The 23,616-nt window shown below is 43.1% G+C and overlaps 1 protein-coding gene across 1 annotated transcript in view; it reads left to right on the top strand.

Annotated features, from left to right (window-relative positions):
* Nucleotides 1-513: 513 nt before the first annotated feature.
* Nucleotides 514-23,616, top strand: part of CNN3 (calponin 3) — a 42,123-nt gene continuing 19,020 nt past the window's right edge. Inside the window, exon 1 of the mRNA XM_049765774.1 lies at nucleotides 514-729. Within this exon, the coding sequence (XP_049621731.1) occupies nucleotides 673-729 (57 nt within the window). The 5' untranslated portion in view covers nucleotides 514-672. The remainder of the gene's footprint in view (nucleotides 730-23,616) is intronic.

The raw sequence follows: 23,616 nt of genomic DNA, 5'->3' as shown, positions 1-23,616 counted from the left end.
AGAGGGCGGGGCGAGAAGGCAGGCGGCGCTTCCCTATTGGTCGCTCAGGGAGAGGGCGGGGCGAGGGGAGGTGGCTCTCTCCCATTGGTCGCAGGAGGGGCGGCCTCGCCCCGCCTCCTCGCTGAAGAAGGCGGGGCGAAAGAGAAGCGGCGGCTCCCCATTGGTTGCAGGGGGCGAGAAGGAAAAAGAGAGGCGGCGCCCCGCCCCTTAGTGGGCAGGGGCGGGGCTAGAAAACAGGAGGCGTTCCCTCATTGGCCGTAGGGCGGAAGAGGGCGGGGCAAAAGGTGGACGGCGGCTTTCTATTGGTTGTGGTGCGAGACGGAGACAGAGGTCTGCCCGCCTCTAGCGGGAGAGGGCGGGGCGAGAGATCTAGCGGCGCTCTTCCATTGGTCACAGAAAGAAGGCGGGGGCGTGGCTAGAGGGAGACGGCACTCTCTTATTGGTCGGCTCGCGGGCCAATCTCTGCGAGCCCGGGAAAAGGGGCGTGTCTAGCGCTGGGATGCTGCCCGGGAGGCTGCAGCTGGACCGGACGGACGGAGTCGCCTGGGCACCGCCCCGTGCAAGCGCGCGTCTGTCTGTCTGTCCGTCCGCCTGTCCGTCCGTCCGTCCGGGCTGCGGGAAGCTCCAGAGCCGAGCAGCAGCAGCAGCATCAGAAGCCTCTCCGCCGCCACCATGACCCACTTCAACAAGGGCCCTTCCTACGGGCTCTCGGCCGAGGTCAAGAACAAGGTGGGCCGCATGCAATCAGGGGAAGGGGTGCGGAGTGCGAGGTGATGCGCGACCCCCCCAAACTCAAACCCAATCCCCAGGGATGGGGGGTGGAAATCTTTGGTTTTGGGGGTCCCTCAAGCTTCCCCTCCAAGTGTGGGACTGGTGTAGAATTCACCCCTAAGAAAAGGGGGTGCTCTTGCTGACCCCCTACTTTTAGGGTGCACCCTGCAGCTGGTCTGGGGGACCCCCTCAGGGCCCCCCACTTTTTCCATCCGCTCCCTGATGCAGATCCAGCTGCGTGCAAAAGTTGGCCAGACCCGGCTCCAGCCTCCTTTCCTGCCCCACTCCATTGTTCCCTGCTTCTTCCCCTCTTGGGGGGCCACCTGGGAGTCTCCCTAATCTTGGGGATCACTGGAGGAGGAAGAGTCGAGCTGCTAGGGGACCCTTCCAGGCCTCGGGGCTCTTTAACCGTCTCTTCTGATCCTCCCCAATGAACCCAGACAAAAGCCAGAGCGCACCCCTTTTTTTCGGAGTGTTCTAAGTTGGGGTTCAGTTTATTATTATTTTTATTATTTTTGTTTTTTTAGGGGGGTCATACCCGGTGATGCTCAAGGGGTTTAGACCTGGCTATATGCTCAGAAATCGCTCCTCGTTTTGGGGGGACCCTATGGGACCCCCCTGGGAATCAAACCTAGATTAGCGCAGGCAAGGCTTGCGCCACCGCTCCGGGCCCCTTGGGTTTAGATTTTTTTTTTTTTTTTGCAAGAAAACCCCGAGAAGTCGGCAAGGGCCCTAGCAAAGTCTGGCTTCTGCAAGGATGGATGTCTTTTTGGGGTTCAGCTTGGGTTTGATTGAGGTCCTTTTGGCCCAAACAGGTTGGAGCTTTCTTTGGGTATTTTGGTTACTTAGCAAATTCTTCCTTTCCAAGGCTGTGAGTGCTTTGGTTTTTTTTTTTTTTTTTTTTTTTTTAATCTTTGGGGACTTCTGGTCTGGGAGAGACATGAGAGAGGCGTCCCCCCTCCTCAGATTCCCTCCTTCCTTCCTCCCTGCTGCATTCCAAGCCCGTGACATCAAGGGGTTTGGGGGTGGTGGTGGTGGAAAGAGCGACAGGCCCAGCCAATCGGCGCGCAACTGCGCACAGACTCTCATTGTCTCCTTTCTGCTGTTCTGGCCCAAGCGAGAGCCACAAAGGAGCGCTGCTGTCTGGGGGTTCCTTTCCCATTAACCCCTGGGGAGCCCCCCAACATGTCAGCAGGCCTGCCATTGCAGCTGGGAGACCCTCCACCACCGTCCAACCCAGACCCCCTTGGTCGGGTATTGGGGCTTTGTCTGAGATGTAACAGCATCTCAGGATTGGGGCGATGGAGCCAAGGAAGCGCGTTCCATTGTCCACTCCCCAAGGGACACTTTTGGCTCTCTTCTCCCTCCCTTCATCTACCAGCACGTAATTTAATTAATTATATTGCTAAGATCAAAGCAAAGAGTGGATTTCCCTTCTTCTGTATCTTCAAGTGAAATACTGACACCCCTCATCTAGCTAAGAGGTTGCCCACATGGAAAAGTTGCTTGATTTTTAAATTATTTTTTAAACTTTATTGATTGATTGGTTTTGGGGCCACATCTAGCAACACTCAGGGGTCACTCCTGGCTCTGTACTCAGAAATCACCCCTGGCAGGCTCTGGGGACCATATGGGATGCCGGGATTTGAACCACCATCTGTTCTGGGTCAGCTACTTGCAAGGCAAACCACCCTACAGCTGTGCTATCTTTCCAGCGGCCCACTATTTATATTTTTTAAAGACCGGATAGGTGAATGGTTTGTTAAACACAGATTGATTGATGAACACTTTGCAAAGTGTTGTTCCTCTTATTTCCATTGTCTACAAATGGAGTGTTAGGAATCCTTTACCCTGTACAATCTGTTGTGTAATGGTACCCGGGCCTGTGCTCTTTTTATTATAATTTGCCAAGGTGATTTTCAGGCCACTGCAGTCAAGTCTATCTGGGTTGTAAGTGGACTGATAACTTCTGAAGGTCCTCAAGTGGTTAATTGGGGGGGGGGGGCACACCCGGTGACATTCAGGTGTTACTCCTGGCTCTGCACTCAGAAATCTCTCCTGGCTTCGAGAACCATATGGGATGCCAGGGGATTGAACTGATGTCCCTCCTAGGTTAGCCGTGTGCAAGGCAAATTCCCTACTGCTTGTGCCACCGCTCTGGCCATTACCTGGTTAATTTTAATCATGGTAATTTCTTTTGTGCTGACTAAGCAGCTTCCTGCTCCTCTTCTACTCACCAAGCAGACAGAAGGAAATGTAAATAGACCAAGGTTACTTAAATGATAAGAATTCAAAAACTCCCAAAGCTCTCAGTTATCAGAACCTTTAGAAAGTTAATTATAACTGAGTTTTATGTCAGTTTGGATCTACCAAGCTTTTAAGCAAAGCAGTCCTCTAAGCTGGGAAGGATTGTTTGGGGTTTTCCCACATCAGTTATGGATCAGATTGCTAAATCTTAGCGAGGATGTGATTGGCTCTAAATATTAAAAGAAAGTTGGAGTATCCTAAGGCTTTGGAATGAATGCTAAGAGCAAAGTGATCTTTTAAAGGGATACTTTGGGGGTATAGAGCTAGTCACTCTTGTCTTTTCATCTTTTCCTCTCTCTCTGCTCCACACCTGTTACTTCCTGACATAGTATTTATTCATGTCATGTGACTTTGATCTGTTTTGGGTTTGCAGATCAGATATCCATGTTTGCTAGGCCTTTGAATGAGATGCTGTCTTTCATCCAAGGGCTCAGAATTGCCTGATGAATGGTGTGTGGAGGAGGAAATTTTACAGGGCTTGGTTTGGACAACTTTTGATTTCTTCCTGCTTTTTCTTTACATCTTGCATAATTGTTATATGGCTTAAGTGTAAATTGTTGTCGTTTTTTGAAGATTTATGATCTGGGGGTCCCAGCTAAGATGGGCTTGAGTGAAAGACAGATATGAATCTATGTTAGGTCATGCCTTATTTTACCCAAAACAAAGATCTTCCCTGGTTCCTTTGCATCTATTTGTTTACAACTTGGTTTTACCCTCAAACAGTGATTGTCTTACATATAAATCTGGGTGGGACTGGCTCATGAGAGCCTGAGCTATCTGTCCTTACTCCCCCCCACCCCCACTTGGGGGTGGTCTTTGTATTCAAGAAAAAACGACCATTCTGGCAGGCAACTCCATCTTGATATGAGGTAGAAGATTGACAGAATACCCGTGTTTCAATCTCAGCCTGGTCTGGATTATTTTGTGCAGTGACTGCTTTAGATTTGTTCACCTGGGGTTGGAGATACAGCCTATAGGATGATTTTACAGATCTAGTCTCTGCTCTGCCAGTGTTCAGTATGATGCTAGGTAAAGTTTAATACCTCTGATTGCATTTGCTAGTTCAGAGAATGAAGGAAATATAGTTACTATACCATAATACTACATTGTTGAGATGTTTCTGGTTTTGGTCAGAATGAAAGACTGTTACAGGTCTTAGTTCTAAGTAATAGAAAAGTTGTATTGTTATTATTTATCACAAGCTCGTTAAGTATTCTATTTCTATTAAGTAAGTCTTTGGTCTTTTTATATTCCAACTGAGAAGTTCCTCAACGAATTAAAGAAATCCTTGATCTTAAATACATAGTAGGCATTTAGAGACATCTCTGTAAACTTAAGGTGCTTATTTGACATGATGACAAGATCTGGCAGATTTGGGCTTTATTTCCTTCCAAAACATCAAGGGATGTTTGGAAGTCATTTAAAAAAAAAATAGACTCAGCCTAGATTGTGACTCTCTTTAATAACAACTAAAAGATCCATGATTTGTAAAATACTAAGTTCCTCACTGTGAACTGGTCCAATATGGTAGGAACTGGTCTGAATAATTCAATTGGAAAAGTAATGGGCTGGAGAAATGGCTCAGTGGGCCTAAACACATGTCAGCAGATTAGACACCAACACTTCATAGTCCCCTGGGCTCTGTAATATGGGTCCCAAACCAAAAGAATAAAGTAATATAATAGGGCCCTACATGTATTAGGCAGATTGAGCTAGGACCATCACTACATCTTGGTCACCAAAATAAAAAGGCAGAAAGCCATGAGACATGGTGACAGGTCCTCTGGGGAAGTCCAGCATTTTCTGAGGACACTAACTGGTAAAATGGAGATAATGCTTACCTTTAAAGGTCTTAGAGTAAATATTGCAGGAAGCTTTTTTTTTTTTTTTAATTTATTTAAAGAAAATACATCACATAGTTGACACAATTGATCATAATACATCTGTTTCAGGAAGAACAAAGGCAAAGTTATTAAAAAATAGAAAGAAAAACTAAAGAGATGGAAGAGAAAGGAAAGAAGAAAAAGTTCAGTAGCAAGTGTATTTTTGAAAAATATTGAATCGAATCACCAATGAACTCATTAAAGCCCTAGCTGAAGGTTTAGTAAGCTCTAATTTAGTTGTTTTTGTTTTTTTTTTGTTATTAAGGATAAGAGTTAAAGAAATACAGTTAAAATGTGGTGTTAGAGTGGCAGTTGTTGTCGTTTGCGTAGGCCCAGCAAAATATGGGGGAAATGGAAAGGAAAAGCCTTGGTCTAAATATGAGGAGACCTTACCTCAAGTTTTCTGGCATAAGACCAGCTCTGGGCTCCAGGCATACTAGGTTGTCCAATCCCTGAGTCATTCTCTGTGGTCTGCAGGGAGTTTTCTTAAAGGTTTAGGAAAAGTGGAGGAAGTCACTCAATGGAGGTGGGTGTGGGGAGTGGGCAGAACTAATATTATCAAGTTTGATTTCTTTTTCCTTTGGGAATGTAGGGTAATAATAATAATAATAATAATAATAATAATAGTAAGAAATAAGAATGGAATTGGGTTGGCCATTCTGTTTCCTGCTCCAATGGCATGTCAGATATGACTAAAGTAGTTTCTTAAAGACTCTTTTTGGTTACAAAGTGGTATATCCTATAAGTAAAGCATTTGGGGAGAACTAAAATTGTAAATCATTGATGAGTTACACAATCCTATAGTAATGATGAAATAGAGCCAAGATATTACAAATAGGCTTGAATATGAATATGAATGTCACTACGCTCATCAAACAGAATTTATTTATTTTTAAATATCTTTTTCCTTTTCAGGTTGGGATCATTGGGGTTGGTGTTTTAACAATATATCATGAATGAAGATTATTGTTTAAGACATTTTTAAAAGAACAATTGGGTGTTGTTGTATTTTTTGCAGTCATTGCCATTTTATCCAGAAGTGACATTTCCCTTCTCAATGGTGGTGAGACAGAGCTTGTCCACAACATTTTGGGACAAGTGTCTTATTATTGTAGCCATTAGAATCCTACAGTTTATGATATGTATTACTGCTTCTTAAGTCTAAATTTAACCATAATAGACTCTTGCTGTATTTTACCACATAATATTTGCACTATTTTTTTAATTCTAAAAATGAATTTGTAACATCTAAAAAAATGATATAATGGTTGAAATCTACCTTGTCTTTTTATAGGCATGAAATCTGTGATAATAATGAGGTAAAATATGGTAACTGTTACTGATATGACTTAAGGATTTCTTTTTGTCTTTTGCTTTTATGGTTCATACCTGATAGTGATGAGAAGTTACTCTAGCCCACCAACCCTCCACTTGGTGCTCAAGGTTTACTTCTAGTAAGGCTCTGGGGACCATATGTTACTGGGTTTCAAACCCAGAATTCCCTTCTCTAAGCAAGTTCTCTAATTTTGAGCCATCTCAAGGAAGCCGTGTAAAGAATTTTTTAAATCTAGGGAGATTCAGAACATGAATTGCTTGTAGGGCATGAAACTTATATACAGGTTGGTTTCCTTATAGGTAATGGGGGACAGGGTGTCATCATTACAAAAAAATACAAAAATATCCTGCAAAAGTGATATAGGAATTCTTGTGGACTTGAAGATGTTGCTCCAGTTGTCAGTGAGAAAGTAGAATCTATAGACTATAGACTCAGGCATTATTGTGGAGACTGTCTTGTTTCTGTCTCTTATTCTGTGTCTCAGCAATCACTAACGAATTCTTTCAAACCTTTCAAGAGGAACTTCTTTCTACCAATCCTCTTCAGGCTCTTTTATGGAACTGATGAATCAGGAACATTCCCAAATAGTTTTTACGATACCAAAACCAGACAGAGATGCTGCAAAAAAAAAAAAAAAAAAAGAAAGAAAACTACAGACCAATATTCCTGATGAACACAGAGGCAAAGATCCTCAACAAAATTCTGGCAAATAGGATCCATTGCCTCATCAAGAAGGTCATACACCATGATCTGTATCTTTGGACAAATTACCCGATCTCTTCTGTAAAATGAGAATAGGAGAATATTGAGGTGTATAGTGTTGTTGGGAGAAGTAAGTAAAGTAGAAAGCCCCTGTAAACATTTTGAATAATTCCTGAAACCATGGGTAAATGTTGGTCTTTGATTTTGCTGACTTTATTCATCTTCTGGGTTAAACTGTACTATATATTCTCCTTACATTTTTTTAATTCAGATACTATTTCAAGTCTTGAACATTCATTCACAGATCTATTTATATTTGAAAGAAATTTTATTCTGATAGAGTACCACAAAAAGACCGTAAGATCTCTCTAATTCCCTTTTGTGTTAGTATGATCTATGTGTACACCAGTCCTCCAGAACCTTAAGACTTTCCTCACTACCTTCCCTCAGGGAAATTCTGTGTCTCTGGGTCATGGGTTCATGGTGCCCCCAGGACTTCAGGCTTGTTTCTCAAGTCTTGGTTTCAGACAGTGCGCAGACTTCTTCAGTGGGTTGATATACTTATTTGTCTTCCAGTATTTATATACTTCATGTCCCTTCCTTCCTTCCTTCCTTCCTTCCTTCCTTCCTTCCTTCCTTCCTTCCTTCCTTCCTTCCTTCCTTCCTTCCTTCCTTCCTTCCTTCCTTCCTTCCTTCCTTCCTTCCTTCCTCCCTCCCTCCCTCCCTCCCTCCCTCCCTCCCTCCCTTCCTTCCTTCCTTCCTTCCTTCCTTCCTTCCTTCCTTCCTTCCCCATATCTAGCAGTGCAGGTATTACTTCTGGGGCTGTGCTCAGGAATCATACCTGACAGTGCTTTGGGGATCATATGGGATGCTTGGGTACTGCATTGGGTTGGTCACATGTGAGGCAAGTGACCTACATGCTGTATGATGACATTGGATTGGTCACATGCGAGGCAAGTGGCCTACACCTGTATCATCTCTTGCCTCTAGATGGTCTTAGGAAGGCTTGGCTTAGTTTTATATGAAGCAAGTCCCTGGACACTTGAATCTAGAAAGCCACTGGTAAGAAGAGACTAATATCTGATTTCCTTAGGAATAATCAGAAAATTTCTTCAGTATCTTCTGCCATGCCCAGGATCAGGTTGAAGTTTCAGGGTGTGAGTGGGACTTTATTGGGTTGGCCATCTGCAGGGGAAATTTAAGGGAATTGGGGATATGAGGGAGGAATAAAAAAAGGAGGCCCTTTGTGTCTGAGACACTCCTGGGAAAATCAAAAGCTGAGCTTTCTTAGCTATTTTCTCCCCACCTCTATTTTCCAAGGGCTTCTGACCGTACAGGAGCCAGGCAGCGCTCACTAGATCTGATCTCATTGCTGTGTCTTTTCTCTCTTTCTCAAAATGTTTGGACACCAACCTTTATTTTCCTGAGCCTCTCAGCCCAGGGTTCCAGCATGGAGAATGTGTGCTTTATGACTGCAGGGTTTCCTCCCCTTTTTTTGTTTCACATGGGAGAAACTAGGAGAGAAAATAATCAATACCATGTGTAATAAATCTCTCCTGATTCAAACATGTGATTCTACTTTGAATGCAGAAATAGCAACAGCAGTCTGAGCTCCTCCTTTCGAGTATAGATATTCTACTCAGATGTTCAGGGGCCTTTGACCTTTTTGCAGCTGTTCTTAAACCTGGTTTCTGTTCAGTCTAGAGGCATTTGTCTTGACTTTTCCTTACCTTTCTTCAGAGACTTAAATATGTTCATAATGTCCTGCACCTCCTCTTCATCTCAGCTACACGCATCTAGGCATGGGTTTGGCCTGTCAACCTTTCATTTCTCATTTTCTTCCTGTTCAGCCCTTGCTTTTTCTGTTTTCTCCATTTTATCTTTCACAGTTATGATTCTGTTGACACACTTCAATGCCGTCTACCAGACAGCACATGCATATGTGGCAACAGGCTACTTTTTATTGAGGCCAGGGAGAGAAATAAAATGATTTTCCTCTGAGACATTTCTGCCAAATCCCTTATTATGAACTTTTGAACCATGTTGGCTGTGCCCTGTTAGATGGCAGATTCCCCAGGGCTGGTTTGAATCAGCTTTTCTGACTCCCCTATTCACTTGGGCCTCAGCCCTCTGCAGGGCTGGTGGGATTGGCTGCTGAATGCCCACATGCCTCTACATCTGTCAAAAGGATTTTTGTGTCCATAGAGTCTCCACCACCAATCTTTGTTCTTAACCGTTTGTCAGTGGGCCTCATATGTTGCCCTGTAGTTCGACTTTGTGAAGTATAGAATTCAGATCTCTCTGGTTAGATGATCAAGTTCTTTTGTTTTGTTTTGGGGAGGGGGGTCACACCTGGTGGCTCTGCTCTCAGAAATTGTTCCTGACAGGCTCAGGGGGCCATATGGGGTGCTGGGAATCAAACCCAGGTCTATCCCAGGTTGGCTGCATGCAAGGCAACCCTACCACTGAGCTATCTCTCCCACCCTATGATCAAGTTCTGATATATCTGATTGGTTAGATGATCGAGTTCCTATCTCTCCCATTGGTTAGAAGTGGGGATGGAAGAATATTCACTTTGTTTTCTTTTTAATAATTTGACTTTCAGACCAAATCTTAATCTATACAGTGACCTCAAGATGTTATGCCTGCATCTACCTTCCTTGGGTAGTCATTTTTTCACCTTATGAGAACTGAGCCCCTCTATTTTATATGCTTATCCTCGTATAAAATATTTGTTGTGCAGAATGCAAGCAGCAAAAATTATAACAGAAGTGCAGTATCTTGTATTCTCTCTCCCCATTACTTATACAGCTTTTAGTATTGTTCATTTTATTTTTATTTATTTATTTATTTATTTATTTATTTATTTATTTATTTATTTATTTTTTGGTTTTTGGGTCATACCTCGTGATGCTCAGGTGTTACTCCTGGCTATGCACTCAGAAATCGCACCTGAATTGGGGGACCATGTAGGATGCCAGCTATCGAACTCAGGTCTGTTCTAAGTCAGCTGCATGCAAGGCAAGTGCCCTACCACTGTGCTATTGCTCCAGCCCCTATTTTTAGGGTTTTTTTTTTTTTTTAGCTTATTTAAAAAAAAAAACACAGCTGGCAGTGCTCAGGAGATAATAATGGACAGTGCTAGGGATCAAACCAGCTTGTGCCTGGTCCCTTGATCCAACATTTAAAAACTGGATTCTTTTTATTATTTTATTATTTTCCAACTGGCATGTCTTTTTTTAAAAGTTGAAAAATCTTCTCACCAGACATTTAAGTGGTCTTATAAGAAGTACCAAATTGCTCTCTCAAAAAAATTCAGTTCATGCTTTGTGCTTTCATGTAGCATGAAATAGAAGTTGGAGCTAATCCTTAATGTTATAAAACAGAGCAAGCCTATATTAAAGTGCTGGTGTCAGATTTCAAGGCACTTGCTTTAGTTCTTTATTATCAGGTCACAAGTTACTGATATTTGTGATCCTTCTTCATATACCACTCCCCACCACTCAGATGGAAGCTTGTAGTGGCGTTAGATTTGGAAAGGGGGTGAGGCTATCTGTATTGATTATTGGATACCCCATTCGATAATTGAGCCCCCTCTTTACTTTAGTTATTCAATCAGGCTCTTATGTTTCTTCTTTTAAGGCTCAGCTGAACATATTTCCCCTCTGACGTATGCATTATATTTTCTTCATAATAGAGAAGCCATAATGATGTTCCCAAAGTTAATGAGGTAAATATAGTTCAAAGTACATATACTGGTAAAAAAAAATGTCTCAAGTTGTTCAATTTATAATAAGGTAGTAAAGAGAGAAATAAGATTTTAAAAGTGACAATATTCAATAAACACATTATTTGAGTTGCAAAAAAAATTATTGGATAATCTTTTTTAAAACCAGGAAAACAGGGCCCGGAGAGAGAGCACAGCGGCGTTTGCCTTGCAAGCAGCCGATCCAGGACCAAAGGTGGTTGGTTCGAATCCCGGTGTCCCATGTGGTCCCCCGTGCCTGCCAGGAGCTATTTCTGAGCAGAGAGCCAGGAGTAACCCCTGAGCACCGCCGGGTGTGGCCTAAAAAAAAAAACCAGGAAAACAGACCACATCAGAATGATCGCTTAGCAACATGGCTCTCAAATTACAGTTGGTTTTGATGACAGAGGGGGAAGTCAAGGTAGAGAATCTAGTGCCTAGATTAGGCCTTTAATGCAGGGAAGGGCAGGTTTTTATTAAAGTCTTATGATTTGCATGAATTAAATCACTGATCTTCCCAGCAACTCTCTAATGTCTTTACTGTTGAGGCTCTTTGATTTTCAATGAGGAAACCTAAATGTAGGAGGTATGAATACCCCATTTCCAAAACCTCTGCTCCTCACGTTTTATTTATTTATTTTGGTTTTGGGGTCACACCCAGCAGCACTCAGGGGTTACTCCTGGCTCTGGGCTCAGAAATCGCTCCTGGTAGGCACAGGGGAACCATATGGGATGCCGGGATTCTAACCACTATCCTTCTGCATGCAAGGCAAACACCCTACCTCCATACTATGTTTCCAGCCCCTTGTGTTACTTTCATCTTGTTTTCCAGTAGCCATGGATGTCAGTTGCCTGAGCCATGAAGAGCTGGGCCAGGCAGAGGGAAGCCTGTGGGGGGGCTGGACACACTGGATTTGGGCACTTGTCACTGCCATGGAGTCCTGCTGAGCAGCTCCACATTGTTCCCCCTTCTCAATCCCTTGGCCCTTTATCCCGAAGAAGGAGGGTTCATTGTGTTCTTTCTGCCTGGGAGTCAGCAGGGTGGCTTCTGAATATCATTTCCGAAAAGCTTAGGCTGTGTCCAGTTGTGGGCCTCATTCCTGGCTCCATTTCTCTGCATGCTTTTTTAAGCCAAATAAGTGTAAACATTATTATTTTATTTCATTTCATTTTATTTTGGTTTTTGGGCCACACCCAGTAACACTCAGGGGTTACTCCTGGCTATGCACTCAGAAATCACTCCTGGCTTGGGGGACCTAATAGGACTTTGGGGGATTAAACTGCGATCCATCCTAGGCTAGCGTGATTTGCCTTGGCATTTGTGCCATTGCTCTGGCCCATTATTATTTTATTTTTATTTTTATTATTATTTTAAAAACTAAGGTCTCAAAAAGAGGGATCATTGTACACTAGTTCCTGAGCATGTATATTAACAGTTAGTCCCCTGCCTCTTAGGGTACATTTCTCCTGGCTGATCAGTCTCAAGAAGGTCAAATTGTAATATTTGCTCCTTCATGAGGTAAATAATGATTTTTTTAAAGAGGAAATGGAGGGGGCTGGAAAGATGGCACAGCAGTAGATTTGAATCCCGGCATCCCATATGGTCCCCCAAGCCTGCCAGGAATGATTTCTGAGCTCAGAGCCAGGAGTAACCCCTAAGTGCCACTGGCTGTGACCCAAAGAAACCAAAATAAATAAAGAAAGAGGAAATGGAAATTTATCCTCTGTTTTATATATGGGGTCTTATCCTCTCTAATTATCCTTGGGGAAAGGAAGGGATCAGAGTGCTCCCCAGTTACAGGATGGGGGTCTCGCTGGTAAGCCTGTTTGTTCAAAGTCTAGTGTCTCCGTTGGTGCTAGAGGCCGGTGAAACATTCATTCTACTTGTCCTCCAAGAGTTGGGCCTTGGTTTCCACGGGGAGCTCTAGACTCATGGCTCCTGGAAGCAGTCCCTTTCTGCGTGGCCTCCCCCATAAGTGCAGAACTGGGGCTCTTAGACAGGGTTTGGGGTTAGCATCCAGGAGATGGGCTGTAGGGGTGGCAAGCATTTCCCTTGTCAGTCGAGACAAGTGCTTACACTTGGGGAACAGAGGTTCCTTTCTCTACCCTAAAGATGATACTGTGAGTCATTTTAGGAAGCCAACTTGGTTAGGAGTGGGGTGACGAGTGGATATACATTCTGAAACTGATGAAGAATTACTGCTCAAAATATATCCTTTACCAGGAAAAACAAAACAACAAAAACACTCAAAAAAAAAAAAAAAAAAACAAAAAAACACCCAGGAAAACAGCTCTGGTGCTTCTTCCTCTCCATGTATTCACATTTATGTGTCAGGCACCTTTTATGATGGTCTAGCACTTTGAGAGTTTTACTCATTTAATAGGAATCCTAGGGTAGTATGTGAAGGGGTGCACAAAGTGGTTCTGGGGGATCAGAATATTGGCCTTTACATGCTCAGTACAAAGATTTTTTTCTTTTTTTTTTGTGGGGGGGGGGGGTCACAACCGGCAGTGCTCAGGGGCTACTCCTGGCCCTATGCTCAGAAATCTCTCCTGGCAGGCTCAGGGGACCATATGGGATGTCGGAATTCAAACCACCTACCTTCTGCATGCAAGGCAAATGCCTTACCTCCATGATATCTCTCCGGCCCCAGTACATAGATTTTTCTATTGCTTGAACTATCTCCCCTTGCCCTTTATTTAAATTAGGGACTACATCCATTGGTCCTAGGAAAAAGGGGTGCAATAGAAGCCTAGGGGTGGGTAATCCAATCCTAGGCCTTACCCATGCAGGACATATGTTCTATTCTGTCACTGAACCACATTCCTGCCTTTGAAACATAGGTTACTTAGGAGGCACAGGGAGTTTTACTGAGTGAAAAAAAATGCTTTAAAATTTGGGCAGCTATAAAATAATTTATGTACCTGCAAATATGATACATGTGATATGGACTGTCGAAAGTAGCACCTTCAGTTCCAGCCAGCTTTCATTAAAGTCTCTATAGCATAGTATCCTTCACAACTCACCTCCTTCCAGAACTTTTCTCAAGCAAGATGGAGGCACTATGGCCCTCCACTGCCTGGGTTCCACTGTGCTTTTCAGCTCCTCTCCCTGGACCATCTACATATGTAGCCTAAACTTCTTTCCATGTGGCCTTCAGAATGAATGTTTTTCTGCATATTTCGTGGGTAACTAGCCTGACACCCTACTCCCTCCTGCCCTTTCTCCTGGCTAGCCAGTCTCTCATGACGGACTGTGTCTAATTATTGTGATCTTTGCGCCTTCTCGAAGCTGATGTCAGTTTGTTTGTATCCCCTTTCAGACCGTGGCTCTCAGAATTGGTCACAGTCATGCCAGGGATAAGGTTTAACCTCCCAGGCAGAGTGGGACTGTGAGCTGGCTTCCTTGTTTGGTGACAAAGCACTCACTCTTTCTATTTGACCAGCATAGTCACCTGGACAGGCAGACAAGGCCACCTCCATGTTGAGGGAGGGAGGGAGGATTCTCATTTTAACTCTGGCTCAGAGTTTCTCTCTCTTTCTTTCTTTCTTTCTTTCTTTCTTTCTTTCTTTCTTTCTTTCTTCTTTCTTTCTTTCTTTCTTTCTTTCTTTCTTTCTTTCTTTCTTTCTTTCTTTCTTTCTTTCTTCCTTCCTTCCTTCCTTCCTTCCTTCCTTCCTTCCTTCCTTCCTTCCTTCCTTCCTTCCTTCCTTCCTTCCTCCCTCCCTCCCTCCCTCCCTCCCTCCCTCCCTCCCTCCCTCCCTCCTTCCTTCCTTCCTTCCTTCCTTCCTTCTTTCCTTCTTTCCTGCTTTCCTGCTTTCTTGCTTTCTTGCTTTCTTTCGGTTTTTGGGCCACACCCGGCGGTGCTCAGGGGCTACTCCTGGCTATCTGCTCAGAAATAGCTCTTGGCAGGCACGGGGGACCATATGGGACACCGGGATTCGAACCAACCACCTTTGGTCCTGGATCGGCTGCTTGCAAGGCAAACGCCGCTGTGCTATCTCTCAGGGCCCATCTTTCTTGCTTTCTTTCTTGCTTTCTTCCTTGCTTTCTTTCATGCTTTTTCCCTTGCTTTTCGGGCCACACCCGGTGACACTCAGGGGTTACTCCTAGCTCTGCGTTCAGAAATTCCTCCTGGCTTGGGGGACCATATGTGACACCGGGGGATCGAACTGAGGTCTGTCCAAGGTTAGTGTGTGCAAGGAAGATGCCCTACCGCTTGCACCACTGCTTCAGCCCCTGATTTGTTTCTTCTTATCTATTCCAATTAGATGTTTTTTTTTGGTGGGGCATACTTGGTGATATTCAAGAAACACTCCTGTAGTCTTAGGACCACATCTAGAGATTCATTCAGAGTGGTGCTTAGGCGTCTAGCTTAGGATGAGTTGGAGATTATGTAAAGCATTAACCTAATGAGCTCTATCCCAGCCCTAGATTTTTGTTCAGTTTCCTGTGTCCACTCACTGGCAGATTATTCAGTGATGAGGGATCCACCTCTTAGTCCTGGAAGCTCCTCTTCTTCTGACGTGGGTCACACAGCGGGCATGGCTGTTCCTTTTGACCTGCCAACTTCTAGGGTTACCCAAATGGACTCTAGGAGGGCCATAAACATGAAAAGGTCCTCTATCAAAGTAAAACAAATATGTCCCGTGTGATGCATCTAAGATTACTAGATTGGTAGATGAAGGCGAAGTGACGTTCATAAAATCTGGAGGCATTCAAATGCAGATGCTGTCCCGTAATAGGATAGATCTACAACTTGGGGCCTTCCCCAAATTCTCTTAATACTGTCAGTGGATGCGGTATTACCATATACCGCGCATGGAGTCTAGGGGAATAAGGATGGGTGAGGTCAGAGCATGTGGGCAGGTATTATTGGGCATAGCCCTGGCACTGTTCTGTTAGTTTTAGATGAGGGCAGTCCCCCATACCCTCTCTCCAAGAGAGTAGTGCCCCATAATGCCCCATAGTGCCCCATAACCTCTATCCAGGAGCCATTTCTGTGCAACAGCTGGGTTCCAGAGCTTATAGTATGCCCACTGTCTTTGGGGACGGGCATGGGAAAAAGAATGACCCCATTTCTAATTTCTGTTGGTGTCATGTGTTGAGGTTTTCCATGCCTCAATGTTCAGTACAAGCATCTTCCATGGTTATTTCTGAGTCTGGATTCTTTTGGGATCCAGCTCTCCCTCCTTGACTAGAGTTGAACTTTGAGAATCTATGTTTCATTTGGCCTTTTCTAAACTCGGGTCAACTGAATGAGCATCATCTTCTAGATATAGAAGATAAAATGGACAGTTATCTATCCTTCAATTTTCCCTTCATTGGTGGAGCCATTTGTTTTGGGTCCTGGACCAGCTAATTTTAAGAGCTTGAATTTCTTATTGGTGTATCGATATATTGAGTGAAAGTTCCTTTTCTTTCCTTTTTTTTTTTTTTGGTTTTTGGACCATACTCGGTGACGCTCAGTTCAGAGGTTACTCCTGGCTATGTGCTCAAAAATAGCTTCTGGCTTGGGGGACCACATGGGACACTGGGGGATCGAACCACAGTTTGTCCTAGGTTAGCTTGTGCAAGACAAACGCCCTACTGCTTGCGCCACTGCTCCGGCCCCAGAGTGAACGTTTCTTTGTGTCTTTGACTATACATTCTACCACTGAGCTCCGGTACCGACTGCTAAAATCTTGACCTTACCATGTGAACCTCAAAGAAGAGCTGACATTGCTGTGCTATGACCTAAGATACTGACTCTATTCACATGAGCCATAGCTGTTTCTTTACAGTTCTGACATTTTTGAGTATCCAACCCAACTGTCCCACTGAACTTTTTCTTGATTTTTTTCTTTCCTTTTTTTTTTGGGAGGGGGGGTGTGTCACACCTGGCAGCGCTCAGGGGTTACTCCTGTCTCTACACTCAGAAATTCCTCCCGACAGGCTCGGGGGATCATATGGGTTGCTGGGATTCGAACCACCGTCCTTCTGCATGCAAGGCAAATGCCCTACCTCCATGCTATCTCTCCGGCCCTGAACTTTTTCTTTTTCCATTTTAAATAATTGCTCTTTTAAATGTGAAACTATTAGAAAAGTAATGAAAATTGGATCCAAGGATGCTCCAAACTAAGAGAAGAGCATTGACAGGCAGGGAAGCATGGGCTGAGTGTGCTGGGAATAGGCTGAGGTAAAGGGCAGTGTCCCAGAGGAGCTCATGTGCAGTGAATGTCCTGGGCGTTCAGTTCAGAGCAAACACTGAACCTTTGTGCTCAAGTTGGTCTAAATGGAGAATGTCCATTTGCTTTGTACCAAGCATTGGCATGGAGCATCTTTACCTATGACACTACTGCCTAGCAACGTCCTTGAGGTCAAAGACAGGAAGGAAGGAGGGAGGGAGGGAGGGAGGGAGAAGGGAGTAAGGGAGGGAGGGAAGGAGAGAGGGAGGGATGAAGGAAGGAAGGAAGGAAGGAAGGAAGGAAGGAGGGAAGGAGGGAGGGAAGGAAGGAAGGAAGGAAGGAAGGAAGGAAGGAAGGAAGGAAGGAAGGAAGGAAGGACGGACGGACCTGCAGGTGCCTTCCTTTCTTCCAGAAATGGGATCCCTGGGGTGATGTTACTTAACAGTAGAACTGGGAACCCTCCACTTTTTGAAGCTTGACTTCAAAGCATATTGGGGAGAAGGGTGTGGGAGAAGGTATGTTATAGTCCGTTCATTGGCTTGCACTGAGATGTCAGGAGTGGCAGTTGATGATGAGGAAAAGGAAGGGAAGAAATATCTTAAGGTTTCAGATGAAAATCTTCTTGTTTCCTATTGGAGATGATGGTAGTCCCTATGTAGTTCTGTTCTTCCATCATTTGAAATATTCTCCTTCTCTCTCCCCACACACACCTCACACTTTTTTTGTTTGTTTGCTTTTGGGCCACACCCAGTGATGCTTAGGGGTTACTCCAGGCTATGCGCTCAGAAATCGCTCCTGGCTTGGGGGACCATATGGGACGCTGGGGGATTGCACCATGGTCCATCCTAGGTTAGCGTGTGGAAGACAAACGCCCTACTGCTTGCGCCACTGCTCCGGCCTCCTCTCACACTTTTTAACATTTGTCTTTCTACTGGAATATAAACTTTTCGGGCTCTTGCCTGTGAGTCATTTGAGTGAGGGTCAGAAGATGAAGAGAAGAGTTAAAGAAAGCATCCTAGACACAAGAAGGGACACTTGCAGTTACTGACACTGATTTTACTCAGAGGGTCTGGAGTCGTTTTATTTTTAGCAGTTAGAGACAGCAACCTAAGACTGGTCCAGATACAATGGGAAGCTGGGGGACACTGTTATGATAACATTCTGGAACCATTTGCTTCCTGCTTTGATATACTAATTTTAGAGTTTGAGCAGAGACTAGATGTAAAAGACGCATTTTGTTTGTGAGTAGATTTGAATAGCCCTGAATGCCAGCAGAACACATCAACAGTTCTGGTACAGAAGTATGAATTCTCCTCCAATGCGGAGCACATCTGTCATTTTACCAGATTGCCCTTCTGCTGAGGAATGGCCCCATTAAGCAGTGAGCGGAACCTTATGTTCAGGTCTGTTGTTGAGATTTTTTTTTTTAAGCTCTGTTTCTGTCTTTATCTTGTGTCCCTTTTATTTTTTAATTTTTTTTAAATACTATATTTAAGTCCCATGATTCAAACATGTTTGTAGTTGGGGTTCAGTTATAAAAAAGAACACCCCTTAGTGTGTCCCCTTTTAAGGATTTTGAAAAAGAAACTTCTCAAATCTCAGTGTCAGCAAGGGTTTGGCTGCTTCATAAGAACCAGCAGGCCTTTTTTGTTTATTTTTTGGGGCCATACCCAGCAGTATTCCAGGGTTACTCCTACTCTGCATTCAGAAGATTATATGGGGGTATTAGGGATTGAACCCTGGTGAATTGCATGCATGGCAAATGCCCTACCCGCTGTACTATCACTCTGGTTTTTTATTTATTTTATTTTATTTAAAAAATATTTTATTGAAACCATTGTGATTTACAAAGTTCTTCTTAGTTGGGTTTCAGACATACAATATCTCAAGCCTAATCTACCAGCAGTGTTGACCTCCCTCCAGCAACATTTCCAGAGTACATCCCAGGCCACCACCCCCTGTACCCCAGCCTGCCAGCAAATGGGCCCATTTTAAGCCTTGATTATTAAAGTTTGAGTCTCATGATTTTTTGTCTTGACTTTGGCTTGGGTATTCAGTTCTGTCTTTTTTTTTTTTTTTGAATAAAAGCTTTAAAAATAGTGTATTTGCTCCTTTCCAAACACATAGCCTTCTGACCATTATGCACAGTATTACAAATTAAATAAAAATTCAATATTTTAATATTAGAGTACTTTTATATATGATTCAAGATGAAGTGGAATTTAAAAGCAAATGTGTGCCAATTATGGGTGAGGTGAGGCTCAGAAAAATTAGATTCACTTTTCTTTGTTCAAAATATAAAATGCTATAAAATACAAGGGGTTCTTCCTAATAATCTTGGTATCAGTAACGGTATGTTATTAGATATCTTTAAAATTTTTTTCATTACAAAAATGTGTACACATAAAAGTTGTATAATATAATCCAGAGACAAAACAAGAGCATCCTTAAAACCTAAAGTCAGATGGACTATTTATGATAATCTATCATTCTTTCAGTATTTTTTGCTGTAAATATGCACCCAGTTTCCCAATGAGTCAAACATACATGAAACACTTTACTCTGAGTACTAAGATTGCTTTTCAGTAACTTCTTTGGGACTAAAATCCTAGTCTAAGGAAAATGACTCTAATTTTCATTCAGTCAAACTCATTTATTTTCATATTTATTTATTTTCAAATTTATTTTCAATGTTTGCAAATGTCGTGACTGTCAGTTTATAGCCTCCGACAATATCAGGGTTGGGAGGAAGCAATGTGAGTTCAAAATTTAAACCTGATTCTGATCCCAGGTGTTTCACTCCTCTAAAATCAATGTAGAATCATTGCTGGAATATTCATAGGTCAGCAAAGTTACACCATATTGGGGAGAGGATATAAACATAGGAGCTGCAGCTTCTTGCCACAAAACCTTTGGACCTTCTTCCTGCAGAATTTTTCTAAAGCAGTGTGTCATGCCATTGGAAGTAGTCTGGTCAGGCCTGACAGCCACCTGTAATCGAGTCTTAGAGGTCACTAAGGATTCCACAGGCTTCTAGGGCTAATGTGACCATCTTCATGCATAAAGGAAACCTTCCTTTGAGCATAACAGGGGAAGTAGATGGCAGAGAAAGGAATGTCTCACAGGTAGCAAGCCTTGGCACCCTTATAGATTCTAAATAACCCTAGATCCCGTAAGACAATATGTAGTGATCGTGGACCAGTAGTGATTTTCTGCTGCAAGTGGAATCGAATAATATATTTACATAATTATGTAAATACATAATACATCAATTTTAAATACATAAATGTATCCCTCACAAAATCATTTACTATGAGTTTTGTTTTTGTTTTGTTTTGTTTATGGGTCACACCCAGTGATGCTCAGGGGTTACTTCTGGCTCTGAACTCAGAAATTGCTCCTGGCTTGGGGGACCATATGGGATGCTGGGGATCAAACCCATGTTCGTCTGGGTCAGCCACATGCAAAGCAAACACCCTACCGCTGTGCCACTGCTCCGGCCTTCTTTTTTCATTTTTTGATGGGGATTTTAGGTTTTGTGGGGTGAATATTTGTGAATATTTTGTATACCCTAGTAGATATTAAACCTTTATCTGATGTGTTAAGTGCAACTATTTTTTCTCACTCAGCTGTCTTTTAATTTTAGCCTGTATTTCTTTTGACATAAAAAAAATTTCATAGTTGGATATAGTCCCATTTATTCTGATTTGATTCTGTAGTCCTTGCCATTGGCATCTTATCATTGAAGACTTCTTTGAGGTCTAAATCTTGGTGTGTTCTGCCTATATTTTCCTCAATAAACTTTATGGCTTTGGGTCTAATCTCAAGATCTTTGATTCACTTTGAATTGACTTTTGTGTAAAGAAAAATCTGATTCAGGTCTGCTCTTCCTCTTAAGATGTTTAGACCTTCAGGGTTTGAGGTTTTGAAAGGGATAATATTCTGGAGTTGTTTTGTATGTAATTCACAATAATACCTGTGTTTATGGTTTGGAAGAAAAATTGGCATTCAAACAGGAACTTCTAGAAAGGGAATGCAGTTTGGGGGAAAGAAAGAAAAGTTAAAGAGACCCCTGTAATTTTTACTGTCTTTTTCCATTATTGTTTTCATGATTGCTTTCCCAAGGATTCATTATTAATATTATTGTTCACTGTGTCCCTGGCCATCAGTTTTATTCCTGGACAGCTGAAAATAGCACCGCACGCCCCCTTTCCATCCACCACTATTAGCTCTTCTTCTCTATCAAGGAGCTTATGTTGGTTATATTTGTGCATATCTTGTTTATCTTCCATCTGTGAGTTAGATCATACAGGCATACCTTCAAGTTTCTGCTCAGGTTGTTTGAGTTGGCAAAATTTCATCCTTTTTGGAGGGCAGGTGGAAACACAGCTATCAGTACTCAAGGCTTACTCCTGGCTCTGTGCTCAGGGATTACATCTTGCATTGCTTGGGCACCATATGTGGTGCTAGGAATTGATCTAGGGTTCAGCTGAGTACAAGCTGTTGTATTCCACTCACCATGCTATCTCTGTGGCTCTGATTCTATTTGTTTTTAAATAGCTGAGCAATGTCCATTGTCTGTAAAGACCATATTATTTGCCAAAGTGCACATATATTGTTTTCGGAATAGTCTTTTTAGACATTCCCCCACAGTCACAACAAATTTAAGAGAGAAATCACAGAATTTGTCATGTCTGAGATTCTTTTTCCCATCCATGACAAGGGCCAGTTTTCACTCCAGCGAGGTAACAAGTCACATCCTCTTTGAGAATGTGTGTTCATACATACGTCTATATTGTTTTATTTATTTAGATGTTATTTATTGGAACAAGCACTTATTATTGTAGAAATCTTAAAGAAAGTGCTGCCTATGACCTAGAGGTGATTTTGGATACGTACTTTGGCCTATTGTGAGAGGGAGGGAGATGAACTGATGTGAAGTATGGCAGGGCACCATCCAGCTCGGCAGGGAGGGGTGAAGTGGGAGTGGAAGAATTCTTAGGGGGCAGGAAGGACAGAATATTGAAAAGCAGTCAGGGAGGTGATTACTCAGATCAGATGCCCAGAAGTTACTTTTTCTAGCATTTTCTTCTTACTTTGATTGTATTTGGTAAGGGTTGGGTGTTGTGGCACTTGGTGAGAAGATTCCAGTAGGTATTCTTAGTGGTTGCACAAAACAATATGCACAGAAATGATTACACAGCACCAGTGTGAGGGATTTTAGGTGCTTAGGAAAGAGGCATGGGCATATGAGAAATGGGTGAGAATCGGACAGAAAGTCTAGGAAAGTTGCTCGGAGATGTCAAATAAAATAGATGTTGAAGGAGATGAAGCTGTGGCGCGACGGTAGGGTGTTTGCCTTGCACGCGGCTGACCTAGGACTGACCGCGGTTTGATCCCTGGCATCTCATATGGTTCCCAAGCCAGGAGCGAGTTCTGAGCACATAGCCAGGAGTAACCCCGAGCATCACTGGTGTGGCCTCAAAACCACTGGTGAAGGGGGGTGTTCTTTACATGACTGAAACCTAATCACAATCATATATGTAACCAAGATGTTTAAATAAAGGGAAAAATTTAAAAAAAATAACAAAACAAAACAAAAACAAACAAACAAACCCCCAAAAGATGTTGGAGTAGAGCAGTAAAGAAAGTGATGTTGGGACTGGAGAAATAGTACAACAGATAAGGCACTTACTTGCATGTGGCCAACCCAGGTTTGATCTCTGGCACCACATATGGTCCCCCAAGACACCTGCCAGGAGAGATCCCTGAGCACAGAGCTAGAAATAAGCCCTGAGCACTGCTGAGTTTTCCAGTGGCCTCCAAAACAAAACCGAAGAGTAAGGAAAAGAAATTGTTTGCTGACAAACTGGGAGAGTGGATTTCGAACATTAATTAGAGTGGGTGAAATATTCAGGAAGTGTTCATCAAAGGAGTGTAAAATCAAGTAGTATTTGTGTATTTTATTGTTGTTGCAAGGAAGACAGGTTATTGTTTGTTTGGTATTCAGTAACTAAAATTTCAGATGAAAGTAACGGACACATTTTATTGGTCAAAGCATAATTTGTTTGTTTGCTTTTGGGCCACACCCGGTGACGCTCAGGGGTTACTCCTGGCTATGCACTCAGAAATTGCTCCCGGCAAAAAAAAAAAGGGGGGGGGCGGAGAGATAGCACAGCAGTGTTTGCCTTGCAAACAGCCGATCCAGGACCAAAGGTGGTTGGTTCGAATCCCGGTGTCCCATATGGTCCCCTGTGCCTGCCAGGAGCTATTTCTGAGCAGACAGCCAGGAGTAACCCCTGAGCAACGCTGGGTGTGGCCCAAAAACCAAAAAAAAAAAAAGAAAGAAAGAAATTGCTCCTGGCTAGGGGGACCATATGGGACGCTGGGGGTTCTAACCTCTGTCTGTCCTAGGTTAGCACGCACAATGCAGATGCCTTACTGCTTGTGCCACTGCTTTGACCCTTGGTCAGAGCATATTTTAACTGCACTCAGCAATTTATTTCAGTTGATTTAAAATTGTGCCTACCAGCCAGTTCAAAAAATCCCCTTCTAGATTATCAGAAGTAAATAATAGAATCCTGGACTGTGGCAAACTCAGTGGGCCAGGGTCTAGGCGAGGAGCAGCTAGGAACACAAGGAGAGTGAAAATCTCAGCAGAAAAGCAGGGTAAGAGGGGAAAAAGGAATGTAATATTGCTAAGTTGA

Source organism: Suncus etruscus, chromosome 19, assembly GCF_024139225.1.
Source record: "Suncus etruscus isolate mSunEtr1 chromosome 19, mSunEtr1.pri.cur, whole genome shotgun sequence".
Classification (NCBI taxonomy): Eukaryota; Metazoa; Chordata; class Mammalia; order Eulipotyphla; family Soricidae; genus Suncus; species Suncus etruscus.
This window is presented reverse-complemented; position numbering and strand designations above follow the sequence as displayed.